The sequence below is a fragment of the Pan paniscus genome, chromosome 12, assembly GCF_029289425.2.
Source record: "Pan paniscus chromosome 12, NHGRI_mPanPan1-v2.0_pri, whole genome shotgun sequence".
NCBI lineage: Eukaryota > Metazoa > Chordata > Mammalia > Primates > Hominidae > Pan > Pan paniscus.
This window is the reverse complement of record NC_073261.2, coordinates 106262450-106287449: the sequence shown is the minus strand read 5'-3', so window position 1 is coordinate 106287449 and position 25000 is coordinate 106262450. Positions and strand designations below refer to the sequence as shown.

At 39.1% G+C, this 25000-nt stretch overlaps 1 protein-coding gene and 1 non-coding gene across 31 annotated transcripts in view; both read right to left on the bottom strand.

Annotated features, from left to right (window-relative positions):
• Positions 1–5277: 5277 nt before the first annotated feature.
• On the bottom strand, positions 5278–5339 carry LOC112438958 (U7 small nuclear RNA). The gene has a single exon (XR_003027270.1). It is a non-coding gene; the product is annotated as a U7 small nuclear RNA (small nuclear RNA).
• Positions 5340–7689: 2350 nt separating this feature from the next.
• Positions 7690–25000, bottom strand: part of PUM2 (pumilio RNA binding family member 2) — a 102507-nt gene continuing 85196 nt past the window's right edge. For 17 of the 30 annotated variants that reach the window (XM_024927602.5, XM_024927605.5, XM_034952661.4 and 14 more), the window contains 8 exons: positions 21822–22089; positions 18983–19112; positions 17224–17352; positions 15028–15165; positions 14210–14335; positions 13858–13979; positions 12815–13007; positions 7690–10671 (listed from right to left, as the gene is read on the bottom strand). In XM_024927602.5, coding sequence (XP_024783370.1) covers positions 10540–10671; positions 12815–13007; positions 13858–13979; positions 14210–14335; positions 15028–15165; positions 17224–17352; positions 18983–19112; positions 21822–22089 — 1238 coding nt within the window. In that variant the 3' untranslated portion in view covers positions 7690–10539. Of the gene's footprint in view, positions 10672–12814; positions 13008–13857; positions 13980–14209; positions 14336–15027; positions 15166–17217; positions 17353–18982; positions 19113–21821; positions 22090–25000 lie in introns of all 30 variants that reach the window. The other 13 variants (XM_008952362.6, XM_034952658.4, XM_034952659.4 and 10 more) reach the window with 1 other exon arrangement.

The following is a 25000-nucleotide window of genomic DNA, read 5'->3' as shown; positions in this document are numbered from 1 at the left end:
CGTGGCGAGTACCCTGTGGCCTCCACACTGACTGTCTCTCCCTTCACACACCCGCGGGCAAACTAGCTCAAGTATAATGTTTTTCAAAAGTAACTCAATGAACTTGGGAGTGTAGGCCTCGGTACAGTGGCCCACAGACCCCTGAGAGCACCATTGTGTGACAGCTCTTCACCGAGAGACACCGCCTTTAAAAACGCGTTTAGGGCCGGGCGTGGTGGCTCATGCCTGTAATCCCAGCACTTTGGGAGGCTGAGGCAGGCAGATCACGAGGCCAGGAGTTTGGGACCAGCCTGACCAACATGGTGAAACCCCGTCTCTACTAAAAATACAAAAATTAGCCAGGCGTGGTGGCGTGCGGGTGTAATCCCAGCTACTCCGGAGGCTGAAGCAGGAGAATCGCTTGAACCCTGGAGGCGGAGGTTGCAGTGAGCCGAGATTGCGCCACTGTACTCCAGCCTGGGCAACAGAGCGAGAATCCATCTCAAAAACAACAACAACAAACAAAAAACAAAACAAAAACGCGCTTACTTCCTACTGGCTTTACAGTGGTGAGCATTACCTAAGCACCTAACTTCAGGCTTTGGGGTAGAGAGAAACACACAGTCTGGCCTTCCAACAACTCACAGTGTGGGTGGAGAAACGTAAGAAAACAAGCCATTGCAATAATTTGCCATCACCGCCATCATGACCTTGTGCCTGGAGGAGCTGTCCCTGGAATCTGTCTAGGGAAGCTCCAGGGCTGGCTCCAGGAGACGAGGAGGAACTGGCTGGCCAGAGACAGGGGCAGTAGGGTTGTCAGATTTAGCAAATAAAAACAGAATGCCCAGTTAAATTTGAATTTCAGATGAACTTTTTTTTTAGTATAAAATGTATAATTATGTCCTATGCAATGTTTGGGATTTATTTATACTAAAAAATTTAGTCGCCCCACCTGTGGCTTTAGGGCCGACTTGTTCAGGAAGGGAAGAGGAAGAGCACAAGAAGGTTTGGTGCAAGAAGATGGGTTCGGTTCCGGACATGTTTGGGGAAACGGGGCCAGTGGCCACGTGACTGGATATGTGGGATTCCAGGCTGCAGGATGTCAGGGCTCGGGCTTTAGGGGCGAGGCCTGGGGTCTGCGGTGGTAGGATGTTATGGGAAGTGCCCTGTGATGAGGCTGCAGGCGGTCGTACATGGCAGTTGAGTGGGATGGGTAGAGTTCTTTCCTTGTTCGAGAAGGCAGGGTGTGTCTGAGCAATCCCGTTTAGAAAGATCAACTCCAAGTAATTTAGACGAAGAAACTTCGGAGCTGGACGGATCCCCCAGGGTGCGCCGCGCCTGGACTGGGAAGGGCCCCCGGACCCGCGGCGCAGGGGAGGACCGGGCCGCCAGGGGGCGCTCTCGGCGGGCGGGGCGGGGGTCCCCCTTGGTGTCTCCCAGGCAGCTTCGCAACAGCCCTGCTGGATTAGGCCCCGATGAGCAAACTGAAGCCCGGGTGGGGAAAGGGTTGGGGGGGCTTGAGGGTGTCACCCAGGCGGGTCAGTTGCTTTTTTAAAAAAAATTATTTTTATTTTTTTTATAGGGAAGGCAGGGGCATCTCGCCATGTTTCCCAGGCTGGCCTCGAACTCCTGGACTCAAGCGAGCCTCCGCCTCGGCCTTCCAAAGTGCTGGGATCACCACCGCGCACAGCCAGTTTTGCAGCTTTCTAAGGCCGCCCCCAGGCCCTTGCCACCCTGCTGCGTGAGCCAGGCTTGGGCCTGTGGGGAGGGCTCTAGGTCACCTGGTGGCTGCCGTTGTGTCTACAGCTGCCTCTTCCTGTGACAAAGCTGCCTCTTTGTCTTCCAGGTCCCTTCTCTAGTTTTCTACCCTACTCTAGAAGAGGGTGGGTAATGGAATATAGATGAAGCTGTCACCCTTCCAAACTCTGGGGGGTGACCCCCTCCCTCCTCTGCTCACAGGTGCCTTCCAAGCCCAGACTCCAGTGCTCAAACCAGAACTGACTTTTGAAGGAGCAGGGCAGAAGAGGCCTCCCAGACACCCCTCCTCTTCTCCAGGGCGAGCCCATACAAGTGCTTTTGTCCTCATCCCTGCCATAGGAAGGGGCCCACCAGGTGTGACCCGGCTTTCCAAGGCTTCTGGCCATAAAAGGCCAGGGGTGGGAATAAAGGAAGAAAGAGATGAGACTCCGCCCGTGTCAGGGGGAGCCCCTCAGCTCTGTAACTGGCACTGCTACCTCCCCTGCCTCCAGTCCCTCTCTACTGCTGCTCTGCCAGCCTGTGCTGGGTCCTCCACACCACTGCACTTGTCACTCCCCTGCTCAAGAATCTGTGATGACCCCTATTGTTAACTGAAGCATTGCTTGTATCAAGAATCTCATTCTGTTTCTCCCGCCACTGGGGTGTGCGCCTCTTGAGGGCTGTATCCTCAGCAGCAAGAATACTTGACACAGGCCGGGCACGGTGGCTCATGCCTGTAATCTCAGCACTTTGGGAGGCCAAGGTGGGCGGATCACTTGAGGTCAGGAGTTCAAGACCAGCCTGGCCAACATGGTGAAACCCCGTCTCTACTAAAAATACAAAAATTAGGCTTAGGTGGGCATGGTGGGCCACGCCTATAATCCCAGCTACTTGGGAGGCTGAGGCAGCAGAATCGCTTGAACCTGGGAGGTGGAGGTTGCAGTGAGCCGAGATTGTGCCACTGAACTCTGCACTCTAGCCTGGGTGACAGAGCAAGACTCTATCTCAAAACAAACAAACAAAAAATGAAACCTGACGCAAAGTAGTTGCTCAATAAATAAGACTATGAAAATGCACTGGCTGCTGCACCCACCTTGCTCTCAATCCCCCAAAGCCATCCCCTCATCCTCTTCATTTTACCTTTCCCTTCCAAGCCCAAGGCACTGATTAGTTTTGAAATCTTGATTCCTGTCTAGATTTAAAGGCTTTGAGTTAGGAATTACTTTTTTTCCCCCCGCCTAGGACCTCATGCCTTCTCAAAAAATAGGTAAGACCAGCCAGACACAGTGGCTCATGCCTATGATCTCAGCACTCTGGGATGCTGAGGCAGGAGGATCACTTGAGTCCAGGAGTTTGAGACCAATTCAGGCAACATGACAAGACTCTGTCTTTACCAAGAAATTTAAAAATGAGCTGGGCATGGTGGTGCATGCCTATTGTCCCAGCTACTCAGGAGGCTGAGGTGGGAAGATCGCTTGAGCCTGGGAGGTTGAGGCTGCAGTGAGCTGTGATCACGTCAGCGCACTCCAGCCTGGACGACAGAGTGAGACCCTGTCTCAAAAAACAAAACAATACAAAAGATAAGACTGAATGTTCTCCATATGGTCCTATTTGGTCATGGAATGATTTGTGGTGGATTTTCCTCCACTCTTCAGCATTCCTTCCATAACCTGTTTCTGGCCATGAGCTACATGCTGTTTACACAAAAAAGATACGATCCTGAACTGGGTGGAAGGCTTCTGCTCAACTGCATGGGCACCAAAATGTGTGCTGAGGGAAATCACACATGATCTTCTCAAGCAGCTTTTGACTTCCCTCAGGATCCTAGATGGCCATGTTCATAAAGAATTATTGGCCAACATCCCATATCTTCTGACTATGAAGGTGAAAACGTGTGCTTTGCGTAGAGTTGGATGAGACCCTTGTTTCTGATTTCTAAATACCTACTGCTTTGAGGAAGCTTCCGTCATCCTAACTTCGTTGTCCAGGCAGAGGTTGAGAGGGAAAGGTTTAGAAGGCTAACAGGCAAATCTTTCTCAGTTCAATGCCTTCCTTGCTATAAGCCAAGTTGGCAGAGCTTTATTAAGGAGTGTCACTGTGGCTTCCCTCAAACTTGATGCATCAGTTGGATGGACCCTTATGGAGGGCTCTTCCTCACTTGGCTACAACTATGGCTCAACTCTCAAACAAAGCAGACATTTATAAATAATTGGACGTAGCTATTTATTTATTTATTTATTTTGAGATGGAGTGCAGTGGTGTGACACTCTGTTGCCCAGGCTGGAGTGCAGTGGTGTGATCTTGGCTCACTGCAACCTCCGCCTCCCGGGTTCAAGTGATTCTCCTGCCTCAGCTTCCTGAGTAGTTCGGATTACAGGCGCCTGCCACCTTGCCCAGCTGATTTTTGTATTTCTTTTCTGAGATGGAGTTTCACTCTTGTTGCCCAGGTTGCAGTGCAATGGCTCGATCTCAGCCCACCACAACCTCCATCTCCCGGGTTTAAGTGAGTCTCCTGCCTCAGCCTCCTGAGTAGCTGGGACAGGCATGCACCACCATGGCTGGCTATTTTTTTGTGTGTTTTTAGTAGAGACAGGATTTCTCCATGTTGGTCAGGTTGGTCTCAAACTCCCGACCTCAAGTGATCCGCCTGCCTTGGCCTCCCAAGGTGCTGGGATCACAGGTGTGAGCCACCACGCTCAGCCTAATTTTTGTATTTTTAATAAAGATGGGGTTTCACCATGTTGGCCAGGCTGATCTCGAACTCCTGACCCCAGGTGATCTGCCCACCTCAGCCTCCCAAAGTGCTGGGATTACAGGTGTGAGCCACTGCGCCCGGCCTGGAGGTAGCTCTTTAAATCAAACACTCAGCAAAGAATTGACTGATTTGCAGGCCTGTTCTTTTACTGAAGCATAACCATAGCATCAAGAGGCTTCCAAACTGGTGAAAATCATGCAAGGGATGGGGTAAGAAATGGCAGAGATCAGGTGATGGTCCCGAGCTACTCTGACCTCCACAAAACCTCAGCAGCTTCTAGGTCTCTAATATGCTTTTGTATGTGTTTGTGGGAGATATACCGAGATTTCCCATCACAATGTCTTCGATTTCCTTGCTCTTCTCTCCATCCTGGCAGCTTGTATACATCAGGGCAAATCTACACATGACTTAATGATTTATCTGCAACTTGAATCAAGAGTTTTGCTCATTTGCAGAAACATAAATGATCTCCAAACCATGTTTTGAGGCTGCATGTAACCGAATTTTAAAAATGAAAACTTATTTTAACCAAGTGATGCGCACGAGTTGCTTTAGTAGCTAACATGTACCAAGTACTTGCCAGGGCGCTTCAGGTCTATTCTCTTTAATCCTTACAATCTCAGCAGGTCACCATTTCCTTGACTTACACAAGGAAACTAAGGCTTAAAAGATGAAACCACTTACCTACTAGATATGAAGCTAGTGTTTGGCACCTGGGCAGTCTAATTCTAGAGCCCAAACTCTGAATCATTACTTTCTGATGCCCAAGAAAGTTTGAATCAATCTTTCTGTTGATCTTTCTGTTGTTGGGTTTTCCGGTAAAAACTGGAAAACCTGCTAGACAAATTCTAAAAGAGCTCTGACATTTGAATCCATTTTAATCCAGCCAATTGCTTTCCCTTAAACTACCAAATACAAGACTATTTCACCTGGTTTTAATTCTTGGTAAATATATTTTTTAAAAGTTCTATGGCACTTCCGCCTCCGCTGAGGTGGTGCCAGAGCCACAGTCATGAGTTGCTTCAAGTTTATCGGTAAAAGGAGCGTTTTCCCAACTCACTGGGTCGTTCTGATCGGTCCAGGGTGTTGCTCACCAAGGCCACAGGGCCCAGAACTTGAGCTCTCCGGCTTTGTAAGGGTTGAAAGGGCCACTCAGTGGAAGAGGGTGCGGGAAGGTTTCTGGGTGCTGGTAATGTTCTGGTTCTTGATCTAAATCCTGGATTCATGAGTATTTATTTGTGAAAATTAACAAGCCGTACAGTTATGATTTTTTTGTGCTCTTTTCAAAAAAAAAGTTCTGTGAATGGAACATAGCAGAAACTGGAGAAACTGCCTACAGGAGCTATCTTGGGCTGTCTTGTCCTATATTGTCTTAAGAGTTGGCCAGGTCTGGTGGCTCATGCCTGTAATCCCAGCACTTTGGGAGGCCGAGGCAGGTGGATTGCTTGAGCAGGAGTTTGAGATCAGCCTGGACGACATACAGACCCCATCTCTACAAAAAATAAAAAAAGTAGCCAGGCATTGTAGCATGAGCCTGTGGTCCCAGCTACTTTGGAGGCTGAGATGGGAAACTTGCTTGAACCTGGGAGGTTGAGGCTGCAGTGAGCAGTGATGGCACCACTGCACTCCAGCCTAGGTGAGAGCCAGATCTTGTCAAAAAATAAAAATAAAAACAACATACTCCTCAGCCACAAGGTTCTGTGGGAAAGTCAGGATAGGACCCTACAAGTAACAAAGGTCCAGCCCAGTCCTGGCCCCACTCCTTCCCTCTGCAGCGCAGCGCTTAGAACAGCCTCCTAGGGGTGAGCCCTGAAGCCTCAGCACTCTTTTCCTGCTCAGCTTCCTGTTCATAGACAAATTTTCTAATTTCTACCAGGCAATTCTACCAGGCATGTTAAGCTAGGTACTTTTAAGTGAGGTAGGGAAGATGGACAGTGAATATGGCTCCTTTAGGGGTTTCTTTGTCCCCTGCTGCTTTAAAATCTTCCAGAGAAAGTGTCATCGAGGGCATCTAGTCCCAGGTGAATTTAGGAAACTGCTTTCCTTAGGTTGGCAAGCCAGGGTGCGAAGATGTGGTTATTTCCTTGTTAAGACCTTTTAAATTTCAATACAATGTGAGGTAGTATGTCAATAATCCAAAAGGGTTGCTCAGAAGAGACCCAAACCAAGACAAAATTAAATTTCAGGAAATACAATGTGTATGATGACATTTCTTTTTCCCACTTAGCTTTATGTAGGTTTCCATTTTGGAGTCTATCAAATTGTTCTGGCTTTTTTTCTTTTTATAGCTGTAGAAAGAATGGGAAAAACAGAAATGGTATTAACAAGCAATTCATTAAGAATTAGGTTCCAGGCTGGGTGTGGTGGTTCACGCCAATAATCCCAGCACTTTCGGAGGCCACGGCGGGCAGATTACGAGGTCAGGAGCTCGAGACCAGCCTGGCCAATATGGTGAAACTCCATCTCTACTAAAAATACAAGTATCAGCCGGGTGTGGTGGTGTGCACCTGTAGTCCCAGCCACTCGGGAGGCTGAGGCAGAAGAATCACTTGAAGCTGGGAGGTAGAAGTTGCAGTGAGCCGAGATGGCGCCATCACACTCCAGCCTGGGCGACAATGCGAGACTCCGTCTCAAAAAAAAAAAAAAAAAAAAAGAATTAGGTTCTTGGCCAGGCATAGTGGCTCATGCCTGTAATCCCAGCACTTTGGGAGGCCAAAGTAAAAAGACCACTTGAGGCCAGAAGTTCAAGACCAACCTGACCAACATGGCAAGAATCCATCTCTTAAAAAGAAAAAAATAGGTTCTAGCCATCTTTTTGTATATTCTCCACTGTTAAAACTAATGAGTTAAGTAGAATTATCCCTTGATACAGACTAAGGGCTCAAGGTTTAGAAAAGTTCACAAGGTGTGTAAATAAGGTAAACTTTAAATCCACATCTGAACTTAAATTGTTTACCTTTAGACAACACTGCCTCCTCGAGTTCATGTGAAAACGGGCTAAAAGTTTTATCCTATGAAGTATGCAGTTATAGGTCCTAAATACTAATCAAAGGATGGAATTAATACCATCAGAGGAATCAGTGGCTCCAGAACAGCACCCGTGTGTTAAAAATGTATTTGTTTTCCTTACATCAGAGTAAACCTGAATGGGCAATCAATCTTAAGTTATAACTGAGGTACAGAGGGGTATTTTATCTAGAGAAAAACACAAGACCAGGTTTATTTCATACAATGTTATTCACACATTTTTCATTTTCTAATTTATACATAATATACAAAGAAGTGAAGTTAACATTATTTCATATGAACCAATAAGAGCCAGGACTTAGACAAACTGGTCCAGAAACAATCCCTATCAAAAGGAGACACTCAAGAATAAAGCCTAGGTAGTTTTGCCCAATTGTTTTATTCTGAAATGTGATTTTCAGATTTTACCAAAATTTCATGCCAACTTACTAAAAGGTAAAAATTGGGGTGGGCACCCAAAATGGCAGACTGTAAAATTTCTACAAGAACAGGTACTTTTGTAGAGCAGGCCTGAAAGTATTGGGAAGATTGGGTTGTCAGCACTGGGACAAATGGGAATGAGTATCAGGACCCCAGGAAGAGGGTTTAGTTTCTCAATGTAATATTCTCTGCTTGTCATTTTCTAAAATTGCAGAGATAATGCCTGTGCCAACAGAGAGCAAGGATGAAGGAAGACTAGGAATTCAACTGTACAAAGACAGGAAAGCCATTACCAATCTCCAACATGACAGCTTTGATCCTGAAACCATGGGCTGATACTGAGAACAAAAGTTCGACACGGGCCGAAATACTCTGAGGTTGGTAAAGTAGGAAAAAGTGAGACAGCGGCTTTGTGTGGGTTTAAAAAAAATGAAACAAACAAACACAAGGCGTTGCTGCAGTGACTGGGACATGCTGATGACCCAGAGTGACTATGAGAAGGAACGGTGACAAGTGTTTGGATTTAATGGTCTCACCAAGGAATGTTGGGTTAGAAAAGTAAAATAACTCAACACCAAACATGAAAAAGTATGCCTGGCATCCCCAAACTTTATGCCATTATTTTTAGGTTCATAATATGAACAACTAAGTGATAAAACCTTTAGATTCCATATTGTGCTCAGAAGATTGCGTTTCTTCTGCAGATCTCTAGTAAAAAAAGATCTCTTCCATATTCAGCTGACAGAATAGCATGTTCATTTTAGTTTTCAGCACTAAACATAAGTGGGTCAACATAAATGTTTATACAAAATACTGACTTCAACAAAATACAAAGCACTTTCTTTATCTTTCAGAAACTGAATATACACAGCAAGTTTTTTTCCAAAATATTTTCATAGGCAAAGGATTAAAAACGATTTTAATTATACACATATGGTCACAATTTTGCCTTAAAAAGATTGTTGGGAAATGTACATAAGGCCGCTTGTAAATGTACATCGTGTTACTGTTATGTCTTATGTCCAGAGGAAAAAATGTTATCATACAGATTTGCTCTTACTTGGGAGTAGGCTATTCAAAAATACAGTACTCTTCTGTACAAAGAAAAAAGTCACATCACATTTAATAAGATGAAAAAAGCATTGGCCTCCATGGTAACCAAATATCTCAGTCCAATACTTTCTATTATGCACAATACCCTGACTTCAATTGAAAGTGATCCAAATTCTAGCATGTCCATATTAACAGTCAACAACTATGTTATAAAACAAAATGATCTCACAATAATAAAAAGAAAGCTGGTTCATACTTCTGAAACCATATAAAGATAAAAAATTTTTAAAAAATCACTCTCGATTTGGAGAAATAAATTTACATTATACAACACTATATTGCCAGGTCAAAGGGCAGGGACGTAAATGTACACTAAAATGCAAATGTATCCCAAAGAGATAAAACAAATTCCATTTACAGCATGAAGGTTTACAAATGTACACCTGTACAACCAAGGAAAGCATCACTACTAAATTAGCAAGGCTTTTATAATAAACATTGAAACAAGATTTCCTTTCAAAGTGTAAACTTACATCTATTACTACACACACAATGCATATATTTATAGAAAGCAAAAAGAGCTATCTGAATATGTAATCATGCTTAAATGCTGAGCTATCAAATTCACTTTTCAGTGGCCCCTTTTCATCTCTATCTGGTTCCTACTTTCTGCCTCTATGAAAAAGCAAAATAAAGCTCAACACTTCCTCAACATGTCTGTAATTCTATAAGCAAAACAAAATACAAATTTCCACTCTTTCTCATTGCAAACCAAACTGAAAAGTTAATAAGTGACTTAACTTTTCATTTAGTGCACTTAATTGGAAGTGTCACCATGATTTTGTATTTAACTCTTACAACAATTACATATGTAAGTATATACAATATTTCTGTACATTGCCAGAGACATTTTAGGGCAGTAATTGTATTAAAACCACATCTACTGTAAATAATGTTAGGTTCTTTTCATCTCAAACCACTTTATTCTTGTCTACTTGCTCGTTATTTGCATGATAGTTTGTGAATTATCAAAATACAACTTAACTCTTTTTAAAATATTAATAATATTTATGCAGTTGATTGTTAATCTGTTATAAAAGGTTTCACGCAAAGGAAAAAAATAAGGACTATAATTCTATATACATCTCTATAAACCTGTTGTGCTATGGGGTTGTAGACCTACCAGACTGTGAGCCAGTTTATTAAAAGAATACTGTACTTTTTCCTTTAAAAACTATTTTTGTGACTTTACAAGGTAAAAATTTACAAAATATGTGACAGCTTTTTATTTTTGATACAGTTACATCATATACAGGCATTCTGTGCTTTGCCAGCAATCCAATCTGATAGGTCTCCACTCAGGGCTGAATATAATTTATAATTCATCCCCCACCCCCCAAATATACACAAGAACCTTAAAAAATTTACAAATGGATGAATAAAGTCAATAAATAGTTTTGCTTTAAAAAAAAATTGAAGATTCATAGTTGAGTTGTGTTTTGATAATTCACACACAAAAAAATTCTTCTCACATGGTTAAATTATCTTCTTTCTCTTGCTCCTGTAATTTACAGCATTCCATTTGGTGGTCCTCCAATAGGTCCTAGGTCCGGGCTATTCTTCAAATAATACTTTTCCAACTTGGCCAGTATATGCTTCCCGTATGTGTATTTGCGCAAAGTAGTAATGTGAGGTCGAATCTGAAAAACAAATAATCTGCTTAGAAAATCTAAGTCATTTTAGTTTCTGATTTCTTAAAAAAGCACCCCCAATTCTGGGTAATTTAGAGGAATAACTGCAATTAAAAAAAATTTAAATCCAAAGAAAGCTACTTTTTGCAAAAGCAGTTGTGATCTGCTCAATCCCTCCAAACATCTGTTCTCGAAATTGTTCAATGAATAAAACACTACATCTAACTATGTCACGTGGAAACAGGCAGAGGCCCCAAACATAGCAAGAAAGTTACCCAGTAATTCCACATCCAGGAATTTATTCCACCAAAAAAATTACAAAAAGACTTTTGTACAAAGCACTACTTATAACAATTAAACAATTAGGGAGGATCCAAATATAATAAATATGATACCAGTTAAATAACTAATGTAGCTGTTAAAAATGATTGCAATTTTTTATATTCATTAGTTTACAGCAGAAACACTGAATTAAAAGATAGGTAGACACTTAGAGGCCAGTACTTTGGGAGGGTAAGGTGGGAGGATCACCTGAGCCCAGGAGTTTGGGATCAGACTGGGCAACATAGCGAGACCGCATCTCTACAAAACATAAACAAAACTATAAGCATGCATGCCTGTAGTCTCAGCTACTAAGGAGACTAAAGTGGGAGGATGGCTTGAGCCAGGAAGTTGAGGCTAGAGTTAGCCGAGATTACACCACTGCACTCCAGCCTGTGCAACAGAGGCCCTGTCTTGAAAGAAAAAGAAAGGAAAACTTACATCAAGTTGAAGAATGAATTTTAAAAATCAGAAGGCCAAAACACTTTTACAGATGGAAGGAATCCTAAGATATCATTTTTCTCTCTGTATGAGGAGAGGACCAAAGGGGTTATGTAATTCATGTTTTGTAAATGAATTCATTAAGATCAAGAGTATTCAAAATAAGTGTTTTTTTCAGTGTTCTTTCAGTTTTCTTTATAAGTTTTCCTGCTGCAATTACTAATTTCTTAAAGGATTATTAGATTCTAGGAGGAGGATACAGAGAGGAAACAGCTTAAAGGGAATTTTATGAGTTAGTACTACCTCCCCACAACATAAACACAAAATTCTACTTAGAAAAATGTATTAGGTTAAAATCAATGTTCAACCCATGTATTATGGTAAATTAAATGTAGTTTGCCATCTGCATATGTGGATTCAACCACTGATCAAAACTATTTTTAAAAATGACAAAGTTTGTATTAAACAGATTTTTTACTTATCATTACAGTATGACTATTTACATAGCACTTACATTGTATTAGGTATCATAAGTAATCTTGAGATGAGTATATGGGAGGATATGTTTAGGTTATATGCAAATACTATACGCTATTTTATATAAGGGACTTGAGCATCTGTGAATTTTGGCACAGGAGTGGGTGGGTCCTGCAACCAATCCCCCAGTTACTGAGGGGCAACTGTACAGTTAAATAAGATGAAGGCAAAAAGAACAATGTAAAACATAAGTAACAGATGAGAAATGAATATGATTCCTTAAGAATTTCTTTTGAATGACTGATTTATTTTTTGAGACAGGGTCTTGCTCTGCTGCCCAGACTGGAGTGCACTGGCATGAACACAGCCCACTGTAGCCTCAATCTCTGGGACTCAGGCGATCCTCCCATCTCAGCTGCCTGAGTAGCTGGGACCACAGGCATGTATTGTCATACCCAGCTAATTTTTAAATTTTTTGTAGAGATGGGGGTCTATGTTGTCCAGACTGGTCTTGAACTCCTGGGCTCAAGCGGTCTCCCACCACAGCCTCCCAAGTAGCTGGGACTAAAGGGTTGCACCATGATGCTTGTCTAATTGTTGTTGTTTTTTTTTTTTTTGTAGAGGGAAGGTCTTGCCACATTGCTCAGGCTGGTCTCGAACTCCTGGCCTCAAGTGATCTTGTCACCTCAGCCTCCCAATCTGCTGGAATTATGGGCAAAAGCCACCGTGCCTGGCCGTGATAACCTTAAGCATAAAAATGGAAACCATACCAATATATCTGCCAAAGGATATCCATCGATTTTAATTTTTCCTCCAGTTATAACATACGGGAGGAAATGAAAGCCCAAGGAGGTTAAATGTGTAGCCTAAACACAAAGACAAACAGTTATCTGAGTGTTATATGCTGTATTACCTTGTGCATGATTATCTTTCTCTGAGCAGGTTCAGCCATATCAATCATCTTTTGAACCACGTAATTGGCATACTGGTCCTTCATCATGGTGTATAAGGCACTGTGAGGACCATCATTCTGGCAGCAAACCTCGTCAATCAGTAAAGCTCTCTCAGCACGGGAGGCATGAGTAACACACTTTTCTACTACATTGCTAAAAATTAAAGCAGATAAACAAAGATTTGTTATTTTTTTCTTCACAGCAAAATTTCCTTGACTTATAGAAAGAATCTTCTCCAATGAACAATAAAACAGAAGTCAGGATGGGATTCTCTTGTCTTATGATTACTTTTATTTTATTTTGTTCTTTTTTTTTTTGAGACAGGGTCTTGTTCTGTCACCCGGGCTGGAGTGCAGTGATGCTATCACCGCTCACTGCAGCCTTGACCTCCCTTGCTGAAGTGATTCTCCCACCTCAGCCTCCCCCATAGCTGAGACTACAGGCATGCCCCACCACGCCTGGATAATTTTTTGTAGAGAAAGGATCTCCCTCTATGTTGTCCAGGCTGATCTCGAATTCCTGGGCTCGACTGATCCTCCTGCCTCGATCTCCCAAAGTGCTGGCTGGGATTACACGTGTGAGACACTGTACCCAGCCAATTACTTTTATAACAGAAATTGGTATCTTGGAACAACCTACATCATTTTGACATCCACAAGTTTAATTACAGGTCTCTTAAAATTGTACTTCAAAAAAAGGAAACCAGATCATTAAAGCTGTGAGGCTTTCAAGAAACATGTACTAAATAAATCTGCATTTCCAGTGTCGGGAGTAATTATTTTCCAAATACAGATTTCATAAATGAACATATATGGGCAAAACAAATTTGTTATGTAGATTTTTTTAAAAAACAAAAGCAATGTTCCATAGGTGCATTTTAATGATACCAAAAAAAAAAAAAGACTACAGTTTAATGCTACATGCTACACGTATTTCTGTGATAACTAATAAAAGTCAATGAGTTGAAAGAATTGACCCTTAAAATTACAAAGTATTACAATACCTGGCAAATTTGTGTTGACTCAGGGCTAAAACCTTTCCCCTGATTTCGGAAACAATTTTGCTCTTGTCTTCAGGTCGACCGTGTTCCAGTACATGCTGAATAACGTAATTGCCATACTGATCCTAAGACAGATATTTAAAAATTACTTTCCCTAAGTCATTCCTTAAGAATGATATTCTTTAAAGACATGTTAATCATTTCATCTAAAAGTCCAGTAGGATAGTTAGGAGAATACAACAGGCTTTTGTCTCACTCTTTCTATAGTGTGTTTAGTAACAAATTGTATTTCTTTTAAAAATTAAAACAATTTCCAAAAATATATAAACATTTCAAATTATTAGGGAATTTATACCTGTACCAACTGCTCTGTATGTTGGTGGAGTTCTTCTAAGATAGGTAAGGTCTGTTCTGCAGTGCAATGCTCTAGGATGCGCTGAATTACTCTGCAGCCATAAGGATGAGTTGAAAGCACAAATACCTGAGGACAATTAGAAGAATTAAAATTTGTATTCTCTGACATTTTTGAACAGTTCTATGAAGCAGACTGGTTTTTTGTTTTTTTTTTTTGACAACACCTAAAAGCAGTTTGAAATAGAAGGGTGATTAACTCACATTTAATATGACTACCACCATGTTAGCAAAGACTGGAGAGTGGGGACAGGGAGCACTCCATTTAGGAGCTGAAGATATTTTGATCAAAAGGAACCTAACCAGAACTTTACCTGAACCTGAGGTTATGTAACAATGGGAATGAATGGGTGAAAAGAGAAAGGGTAGTTCAGCATTAAGAAATATTAATTACTATGTATTAGTTACAAATTGCTATGTGTTTTCTGTCTTATTATACAGTCTTACGTCTTTCTCCAAACCTCCTTCCCTTCTCTGAGTAAACCTGAAAACATCGTTGGGTATAAATAAAAAACAATTCTAACAGTGATTACCTTTACTTCTTAAAGTAATGTGATTAAACTATTTGTTTTGCAGCTTTAGAAAAATGAAGCTATCTACCGACTATGAAAGAGGAAGAAATTAATGTACATTTACTGTTCTGTATCCTATTTTTGTATACAAGTGCTGGGTATTATCTAGTGACTTATGAAAAACATGTTGATATTCAAAATTCTAAAATAATGCCCTGCTAACAAATTATAAGCCAAAACTCAAACATACTTGTCCCTTGAAAGCATCAATGATGAACTGTAGTGACTGTGGCTGAACACATTCGATACATTTTTGTACAACATGGTTTCCATTCTGATCTTTCACACATTTGAGCACATGACCATCCAGCTCCTTTACCATTTCACTCTGCAAAAGACAGGACGTCATTTAAATTATTACCTCAAACGAGAAAATACTAGTATATTTTATCTCAGTATTAAAAATTAAGAATATTAAAAATCTCAGTATATTTATCTCAGTATTAAAAATACTGAGATGGGAACAAAAATATATTCAAAAATATTATTTCCTGTTTGTCAAGGGTTTAAATTTTTTTCTCTTGTAGTATAATTAGCAGAAACCATTGAAAAGTGAAAATTACTAAAACACACTGCAGGATTATAATGTAAATGATATACGTTGAAACAACGTAGTGATGCTGAACTTGCTGTATTTAAACTGTCTTCACTGTGTAAATCATCCGCTAATATTTATCGGGCCGTAACTAACATGACTAATTCAGAATTCCACACTTTTGCCTTACTTAGTACCACCTCCACCACCAAAGGAATTATTTTTAATGGCTGAGTGAGTTTATCAAGTACATAGAAAAGGCTAAGAAGTTGATGACTACTTATGGGCTATGATTTTTACATATTATCTCAATAATTCCCTAAGGGAAGAATTAATGTCAGGTATCTTTGTTCTTTTATAAAATGCTCTTACAATAAAGTGCTTATAGCCAGGTGCGATGGCTCACACCTGTAATCCCAGCACTTTGGGAGCCTGAGGCTGGTGGATCACCTGAGCTCAGGAGTTTGAGACCAGCCCGGGCGACATGGCTCCGATTACTACCAAAAATACAAAAAACTAGCCAGACGTGGTGGCGCATGTCTGTAATCCCAGCTACTTCAGAGGCTGAGGCAGGAGAATCATTTGAACCCGGGAGGCAGAGGTTGCAGTGAGCCAAGATTGTGCCACTGCACTCCAGCCTGGGCGACACAGCAAGACTCCGTCTCAAAAAAAAAAAAAAAAAAGAAATCCAAACAATACTGTTATTCATTAACTGTTTCAACAAAGACTTACTGCTAATGCTTTTATTTTTAAATATCAAAGACATTTTAAAAATATCTATACCAGTTAGAAACTTGTGGCAGAGAAGTTTCTAAGCTTTTAAATAATTAAATGTGTTTATATTTCTCCATTGTGACACACATTAAAATTACTGTAAAACTCAGAATTTCCTCTGGAGGAATAATAGTATTTTCTCACAGATTTTAATGCAGTGATGAATATATACACATATATAGTCATCCATCCATATATTACTATTTATTGAAATTTTCTTTTATTGTATGAGTCAAAGATAATCTCTTTCCAAACTTAAACTACCATTACCTTTTAAGAAATAATTATTTCCTTCAGTCTTATGCTTTCATTGTAATACATAAATCATGTAGTCAGAAAACAGTATTGATTTGGGGCTATAAATTTCTTATTAAAAGTCTGTTTAATCTTATATACAATAACCCCACTAATTAGTGTTGCTTCACAGTGTATTTTAAAAATCTAGTGGATCAGCATTTATCTTCATCCCCTACTCTCAATATTCTTGTCTATTTCAAATGATTTTAAGCATTATTTTGATCAACAATTCCTTTATTAATGTGAAATATTTAGACTTTCCATCCAATAACACAGAATATTTCTCATTTAATTTATGTGTTCTTGTTTTTCTCAAAAAATTATAAATTTTTAAAGAGGATTCTTAAGTTACTTTTCTGCTGGGCTATATTTTTAAAAAAACATTTTCATATATGTAAATAAAACTGACATATAGTAATGCTATTGGTTCCAAAAATTTTCTTCTTATAATAGAAACATTAGACACCATCAAAATAAACACTGGAAAATAGTAACATGCATTCTCACATTGCAGAAAATCAAGTAAGCAAGTAGTAATAAAAACACTCATCATTTAACATTCTGCTTGCCACATAGGTGCTAAAATATCTTCATTTAGAAATTATCTACTTTGTGACTTCTAATTAGTAGTGTGCTATTTAGGACACAGTAACAACATTTTAGTCTAGTTGTGGAAATATTTAAGTCTTTTCACTTCAAGATTACTGTAAGATTAAAAACATGTAATAATTTAAAAATTGAATAAAATAATACAAAAATTTTGTCTTAACTTACAATTACCTGCTGGTCAGAAGAAATAGATTCTAATGCTTTCTGAATAACGCGGCAGCCATACATCTGCAAGGCTAAGGGTAGAACATGACCACGAATACGAGTAGCCAGGGCTAATTTTTGATCCAGACTCCCAAACTGACAGAAAAGATATAACATTAATAACAAGTGACCTTAATATTGCTTTGTTGAACTTGAGTAAGGCAGTGTTTGCAGTCTATTCATTCTATCAGTAACTATGTAGGGCAGGGGCTTTAAGGTAGAAGCTAATTAAGATAGACTGGGAAATGTTTGCAATAATAATTTTTTATTACTTCTTTGGGTTAAGTCTTACTAAAATTTCCTTGTTACTAATATGTTAACTACCTTTTAAAGAAACACTCTTTTAAAGTGAACATCTTTACAAAACCCTTCATCTTTAATATATAACTTTCTTAGCCATACGTTGACCACCAAAACTCTTCACCCAGATAATCATCAAACTACATTCTGATATGATTGAGGAAAAAAACTGTTAAAGTCATTAAGCTACAACACAGATGCTTATAAATTTAAAAATTGGCTAAACTGTAAAATAACACACATCTATAAATCCATAGACTATAGTGTTATTCATTAACTACTTTACCAAAGATTGACTACCAATGCTTTATATTTTCAAATATGAATCAGGATTAATAGCAAATTTTCATTTAAAGTGGTTCATGTTAAAATTTTTTTTGTGACAAACTGCCATTTGAACCATTTTTAGCTAGGTGATTGAGTAGCATTAATTATATTCACACTGTTGTGCAACCACCATCACTATTTGTTTCCAAATCTTTTCCGTGGCCTCAAACACAAATGCTGTATCCATTAAATGGTAACTTTCTAAACCCTTCTTCCTCTAGGCCCAGTAAGCCCTAATCTACTTTATGCCACTATTAGTTATTCTAGACATTTCATACTGGTAGATCACTATCAATGTTTGTCCTTTTGTGTGTGGCTTGTTTCACTTAAGTTAGTATTTTCAAGGTCCATCCATGTTGTAGTATGTATCAGAACGTCATTCCTTTTTATGGCTGAATAATATTCTATAATGTATACATATACCACTTGTATTTATCTACTCATCTGTTGACGGACACTTGGGCTGTTTCTGCCTTTTGGCTATCGTGAATAATGGTGCAATATATACTGGTGTTCAAGTTCCTGCTTTCAGTTCATTTGCTTTCAATTGTACCCCTAGGAGTACAATTGCTGGATTGTGTGGTGATTCAATATTTAATTTTGAGAAATTGCCAAACTGTTTTCCATAGCAGCTACACCATTTTACATTTCCACCAGCAATTTATGAGGGCTCTAATTTCTCCATATCCTCATCCACATTTGTTATTTTCCGATTTTATGTTTTCCGATTACAGCCATCTTAGTAGGTATAAAATGGTATCTCATTGTGAGATTGATCTGCATTCCCTGATTAGTAAGGATGTTGAGCATCTTTTCATGGCCTATTTGGCCTTTTGTATTATTTTACATAGAGAAATGTCTATGCAAGTCCTTTGTCCATTTGTCATTTGGGTTGTCTTTTTGTTGTTGACTTTTTAGGAGTTCATTACAATATATCCTGGATAAAATGTTTACTGCATATATAATTTGTAAATATCTTATCCCTGGCTTATTATCTTTTTTTATATGAAAATGACTTTACCCAACTTTCAGAGCTTTTCTTAGCATCAAGTATACAATAGCTGGATGGGCGGATATACAAATATGCATGAATCCTTACCTCAAAAAACTTCTGTATAACATAGTTGCCAAAAACATCAGTCATTAATTGATAGGCTGCTTGCAGAATTTCATTAAATACCATCTGTCGCTCAGCTGGAGTAGCTCTCTCTAGCTTTTGCTGTATGAATCTACATAGGGAACATTTTTAATATGACAATATGTTTTTTAATACACTTGAGTATTACACCCTACCCTTCCACATATATGCACTGCAAGTTATTTCCATAAATATTAACATACTTTATATAGTAGACAGCTAACTTACAGCAAAAAGGACAAAAGTTACGTAGCATTTCTTTATAACACCTTATCTAAAGATAGAGTGACAAAAAACCTGGATATAAAGATGTTTAATCTTTCTTAGGTTGGTTACATTATAATCAATAAGAAAATTACGTAAATTTTGCTGCTTGTTCATTTATTTTTCATAATATACAATGTATTACTAAACATCTAACTTTTAGAACATAATAAAGGAAACCCTTAGAAGTAAAATTCATCCAACATGAATGAATTCCTAAGCAAGAAAGCCATTCTGGGTGACACAAGGCTCATTTGTTACTCTGAAGGAACTGCCAACTACAGTCATGCACTGCTTAACCACATTTCAATTGACAACAAGCCACATATACAATGGTGGTCCCATAAGATTATAATGGAGATAAATTCCTATTGGGTAGGAACTGTCATAACATCATAGTGCAATACGTTACTCAGGTGTTCATGATGATGTAAACCTACTGCACTGTCAGTTTATAAAAGTATAGTATGGCCGGGTGCAGTGGCTCACGCATGTAATCTCAGCACTCTGGGAGGCCGAGGTGGGTGGATCACCTGAGGTCAGGAGTTCGAGACCAGCCTGGCCAACATGGTGAAACCCTGTCTCTACCAAAAATATAAAAATTAGTTGGGCACGGTGGCAGACGCCTGTAAGCCCAGCTACTCAGGAGGCTGAGGCAGGAGAATCACTTGAACCCAGGAGGCGGAGGTTGCAGTGAGCCGAGATCATGCCATTGCACTCCAGCCTAAGCGACAGAGTGAGACTCCGTCTCCAAAAAAAAAAAAAAGTGTAGTACATATAATTGTGTACGATGAGTATCTGATAATAAACAACTGAGTTACTGGTTTGTGTATTTAGTATACTTTTTATTGTTATTTTAGAGTGTATTCCACTTGTTTAAAAAAAAAAAAGTAAAACACCCTCAGGTAGATTTCAGAAGGTATTCCAGAAAAAGCACTGTTATCATAGGAGAGGACAGCTCCATAGGTGTTGCTGCTAAAGATCTCCTAGTGGAAGAAGACACGGAGTTAGAACAAAGTGAAACTGATGATCTTTACACTGTATAGGCTAATGTGTGTATTTGTGTCTTAGTTCTTAACAAAAAGTTTAAAAAATCTGTAAACAGAAAAAGTCTCATAGAATAAGCATACAAAGGAAATATTTTCGTACAGCTGTACAATGTGTTTCTGTTCTAAGCTAAGTGTTATTACAAGTCAGTAAGTTAAAAAAAATTAAAAAGCTCAAATGTTACAGTAAACTCAGCCTGGGCAACATAGTGAGACCCTGTCTCTACAAAAAAATTTTAAGTAATTAGCCAGGTGTGATGGTGCGTGCCTGTAGTCCCAGCTAGTCGGGAGGCTTAGGTGGGAGGACTGCTTGAGCCCAGGAGGTTGAGGTTGCAGTGAGTGATGATCATGCTACTGTATTCCAGCCTGGATAACAGAGTAAAACCCTGTCTCAAAGTGGGGAGAAGTTACATTAAGGTTAATTTATTATTGAAGAAAAAAGTTTTAAATAAATTCAGTGTAGTTGAAGTGTACAGTGTTTATAAAGTCTAGAGGAGTGTACAGTAATGTCCTATGCCTTCGCATATACTCACAACTCACTCACTCACCCGGAGCAACTTCCAGTCCTGCAAGCTCCATTCACGTTAAGTCCCCTACACACGCATATGATTTTTTAATCTTTTATACTATAGTTTAACTGTATCTTTTCTATTGTTTATTATGCGTAGGTATACAAATACCATTGTTACAAATGCCTACAGTATTCAGTACAGTGACATGCTGTACAGATTTGCAGCCTAGGCGCAATATACAGAGTAGGTGTGTAGTAGGCTATGCCATCTAGGTTTGCATAGGTACACTCTTTGATGTTCACACAACAACGTATTTTCTAGAATGTATCCCCGTCATTAAGTGATGCATGACTATATAGGGAGACAAAATTTGTACACCATCTAATCTAAAATGACTTAAAAACTTGAGGTTTACCTTAAAGCTATAAAGGGAGAAAATATCTTAAATTTATCAAATGTGTTACAATTCTATTTTCCTTTCTAAGCTATCTTTACAATGTTAATTCAGATGTATCTCTCATGTATTACATTCGTTTTAATGTAAAAAGGCACCAAATTTTCCTATAACAAATGTGAAATGTTTCAATCTAAGCCAAGTCACACTGAATACCAACCTATAATGCAACACAAAGGCATTTAACATTGTTTGCTATATTTTTTAAACACACCATGAGGGTCACTTAAGCCCACAAATGTAATACAGAGCTGATGTAATCAAAATAACCCAATGGAGGGGGCCCTGCTATATTCTCATCATAACAATATTCTCACTGTAAAAAACTGGAAAACTATAAAAAATTAAAACCTGTATTTTTATAATTTATCCTAACATGAAAGAAAAAACATATAATCCATATTGAATTTTAGCTCTTAAAAGCTTCCAACTTTAATGCAGACTAAAGCCCAGAAAAATTTAAGCTTTTATAAGGCAGCAATTTCCAAAGCAAAAATGAAGTGAGAAATATCATAATCACCTACCTAGAACCATGCTGGTCTTGAGAAAACTCAACTATATGTCCAATCAAGTCTCTAAGTTGAAGGTTTGGGAAGCGGTTGTTTCTGAAATCTTCCAATAATCTACTGCGGCCAGAAGGCATAATATCAGACCTATTATACCGAAGCCGGGAAGGAGGAAAGAGCTGGCTGCTGGAGCTAAATAGACTGGAAGTGCTTGAAGCACTTCGATATTTTGCTTCTGCTCCAGGTGCTGCAGAGATATATCGACCACTACCATTTGTCAGTCCTCCTACAACAAAGCAGCTATGGTCAGCAAGTATTTTTGACAAAGTTATTCCTCAAATAAAATTTACTTTAGCTACAAATTCAGTCAATAAAGAAATATTTCCCCCCACTAATTCCTACTTGTTATGACAGAAAATTAAAATTGGGAGGGGAAAATCTCACCCATATACCTCATGTATGTGGCTATATGATAAAGAGACTAGAAAACATGAGAAAAATGTGTGTATTTATTCTTCAGCAGCTTAGTTTAAAACTTAATTATATGATCTAGTGTCATATGCACTCATCAATGTCAGAACACTGAAACTACCAACAAAATTTTCAGTTACATTAACAAGCAGGTTTAAATTGCTAGCAAACTTACATTTTAAGCCACTGAAATAGACTGAAATTCATTATAGCATTATTAACACAATAACATTGAATGTTAAATCTCTAGTTTTTGCATTCGGTCATATATACTTCTATGTAAAAATAAATCAATTCTTAAACCACTGATGGTATGAACTTTAAAAAGCCACAATGTTAGGTAATAAATCTAAATTATACATTATTTTAAGATTTTAAAATTTTTATTTAAAATATTTGACATAAGGTTGGGCGTCGTGGCTCATGCCTGTAATCCCAGCACTTTGGATGGTCGAGGAGGGCGGATCACGAGGTCAGGAGTTTGAGACCAGCCTGGCCAACGTGGTGAAACCCTGTCTCTACTAAAAATACAAAAATTAGCCAGGCGTGGTGGCGGGCACCTGTAATCCCAGCTACTCAGGAGGCTGAGGCAGGAGAATCGCTTGAACCTGGGAGGCGGAGGTTGCAGTGAACCAAGATCACACTACTGCACTCCAGCCTGGGTGACACAGCAACACTCTGTCTCAAAAAAAAAAAAAAAAAAAAAAAAAAAAAAAAAAATATATATATATATATATATATATATATATATATATATATATATTTGACATAAATCCACTATTTCACAAACAATAGTATTAATAAACAGCAGTTATTATTCCTAGAGCCTTATCATTTTCAATAAATAAAAAACATTTTTAACTTACATTCCGTTCCAAGAAAGAAAATCAAAGAGCAGTCAATAGAAATAAAAATAAATACATGCAGGAAATTTTTTAAATTACAATTAACAGTTTAAAAGTACTTGACAGTGTCCTTTTAAAAAAGAAAAATGTATAGATAGTTGTAAAATACACATTAGTAGAGTTCAGAAAAACAAAATCCACTACCAGCATCATGCTATTATTATATGCAAAATCTATGCAGAGTAGTACTATATATACAATCCAGGCCACAGGGTAGAGATGGTCCCAAGGATACACCGTCAGTGCAAAGCTATACAGAGGTATTAAAGGTTGAAAAGGACTACAAGGACAGAGAGCAGTAAAACAGTCAAATCCTGGAGGGCAAATTGGGTTAGAACATTCCTCTTTCACTTTCTGTCCCTACTGTCCTAGCTTTACTTTTTTTCATTGAACTTCCTATTACATAGCATATCATGCGTTATTTATTTGAATCCCCAGCCCCATCTCCAATCCAAGAGCCATAAAATTAATTTACATGCTAGCTACCTGGTGCCTAGAACAATGTCTAGACCAGCCTGACCAACATGGTGAAATCCCACCTCTACTAAAAATACAAAAAAAAATTAGCTGGGCGCGGTGGCGTGCACCTGTAATCCCAGCTACTCAGGAGGCTGAGGCAGGAGAATCGCTTGAACCCGGAATACAGAGGTTGCAGTGAGCAGAGATTGCACCACCGCAGTCCAGCCTGGGCGCCAGAGCGAAACCGTCTCAAAAAAAAAAAAAAAGGCATGTAATTTAAGAAGCTATCTTACACACCAAAATCACTAAGATCAAATTCTTGTTTGGTCCAGTTATACATAACTATCTCAGCACCCATGCATGATATTCAAAACGTTCAAGAGTTCAGTGTTTCAATACTGTCTCACTACTGCCAGCCTTTACACTTCCATTATTTGTTTACGTATTTCTAACTGTTCGTAACAATAATTGATCACTAGCCCATCTGATTCTTTATAATTGAGTCCTTATCACATCCTGCACAGCCACTGGGTTTTCTCTAGCATCTTTGCCCTTTTAGAAGGGCAGGGGTGCTGCTTATCATTTCAATCTGGTTAAAAATTTTTTTCTTAATCAGCTGACTTTAAGATTCACCAATCCATTTTTATACACATCAATTGTATTTTTCCTTTCAAAGTCCATTTTTGATGATGTCACTTTATGATAAAAACCTACAGCATCCTGATAAGAGTACATGCTCTAAGATCTTCAACCTAGTTTTCAAGTCATTACTCCAAACCTATTTTTCACACAAATTTCTTAGTAGTACCCTAACTGTTCATACCCCCCACCCCACTTACTCGTTACTATTTCTTATCATTACCTCAAACATACCCTTAATGCATTAAAGATTTTCGACACCAAATTCAAAATAAGTACTCACCCCAGGAAATGAAGAAGCCGGTTTTATTTGGTACCTCCCAAATATCCTGCCAATAAGCAACAGGAATTTCTCCCATATCTAGGTATTCTTTTATTTATATTCTATCAGCTCCTAACAACAGAACTCCTGTGCACATCGTATACAATATCTAATAATATTACACTGCCTTGAATTTTAAAAAACCATAGACATTCAGTTCTAGAAGACTAAGTGGTCTTCTCATATATGAAATTTACAAATTTGGCCAGGCGCGGTGGCTCACGCCTATAATCCCAGCATTTTTGGGAGGCTGAGGAAGGCACATAGCTTGAGGTCATGAGTCTGAGACCAGCTTGGGCAACATGGCAAAACCCCATCTCTACAAAAAATACAAAAATTAGCCAGGAGTGGTGGTGTGTGCCTGTAGTCCCAGCTACTTGGGGAGGGTGAGGCTGCGAGGA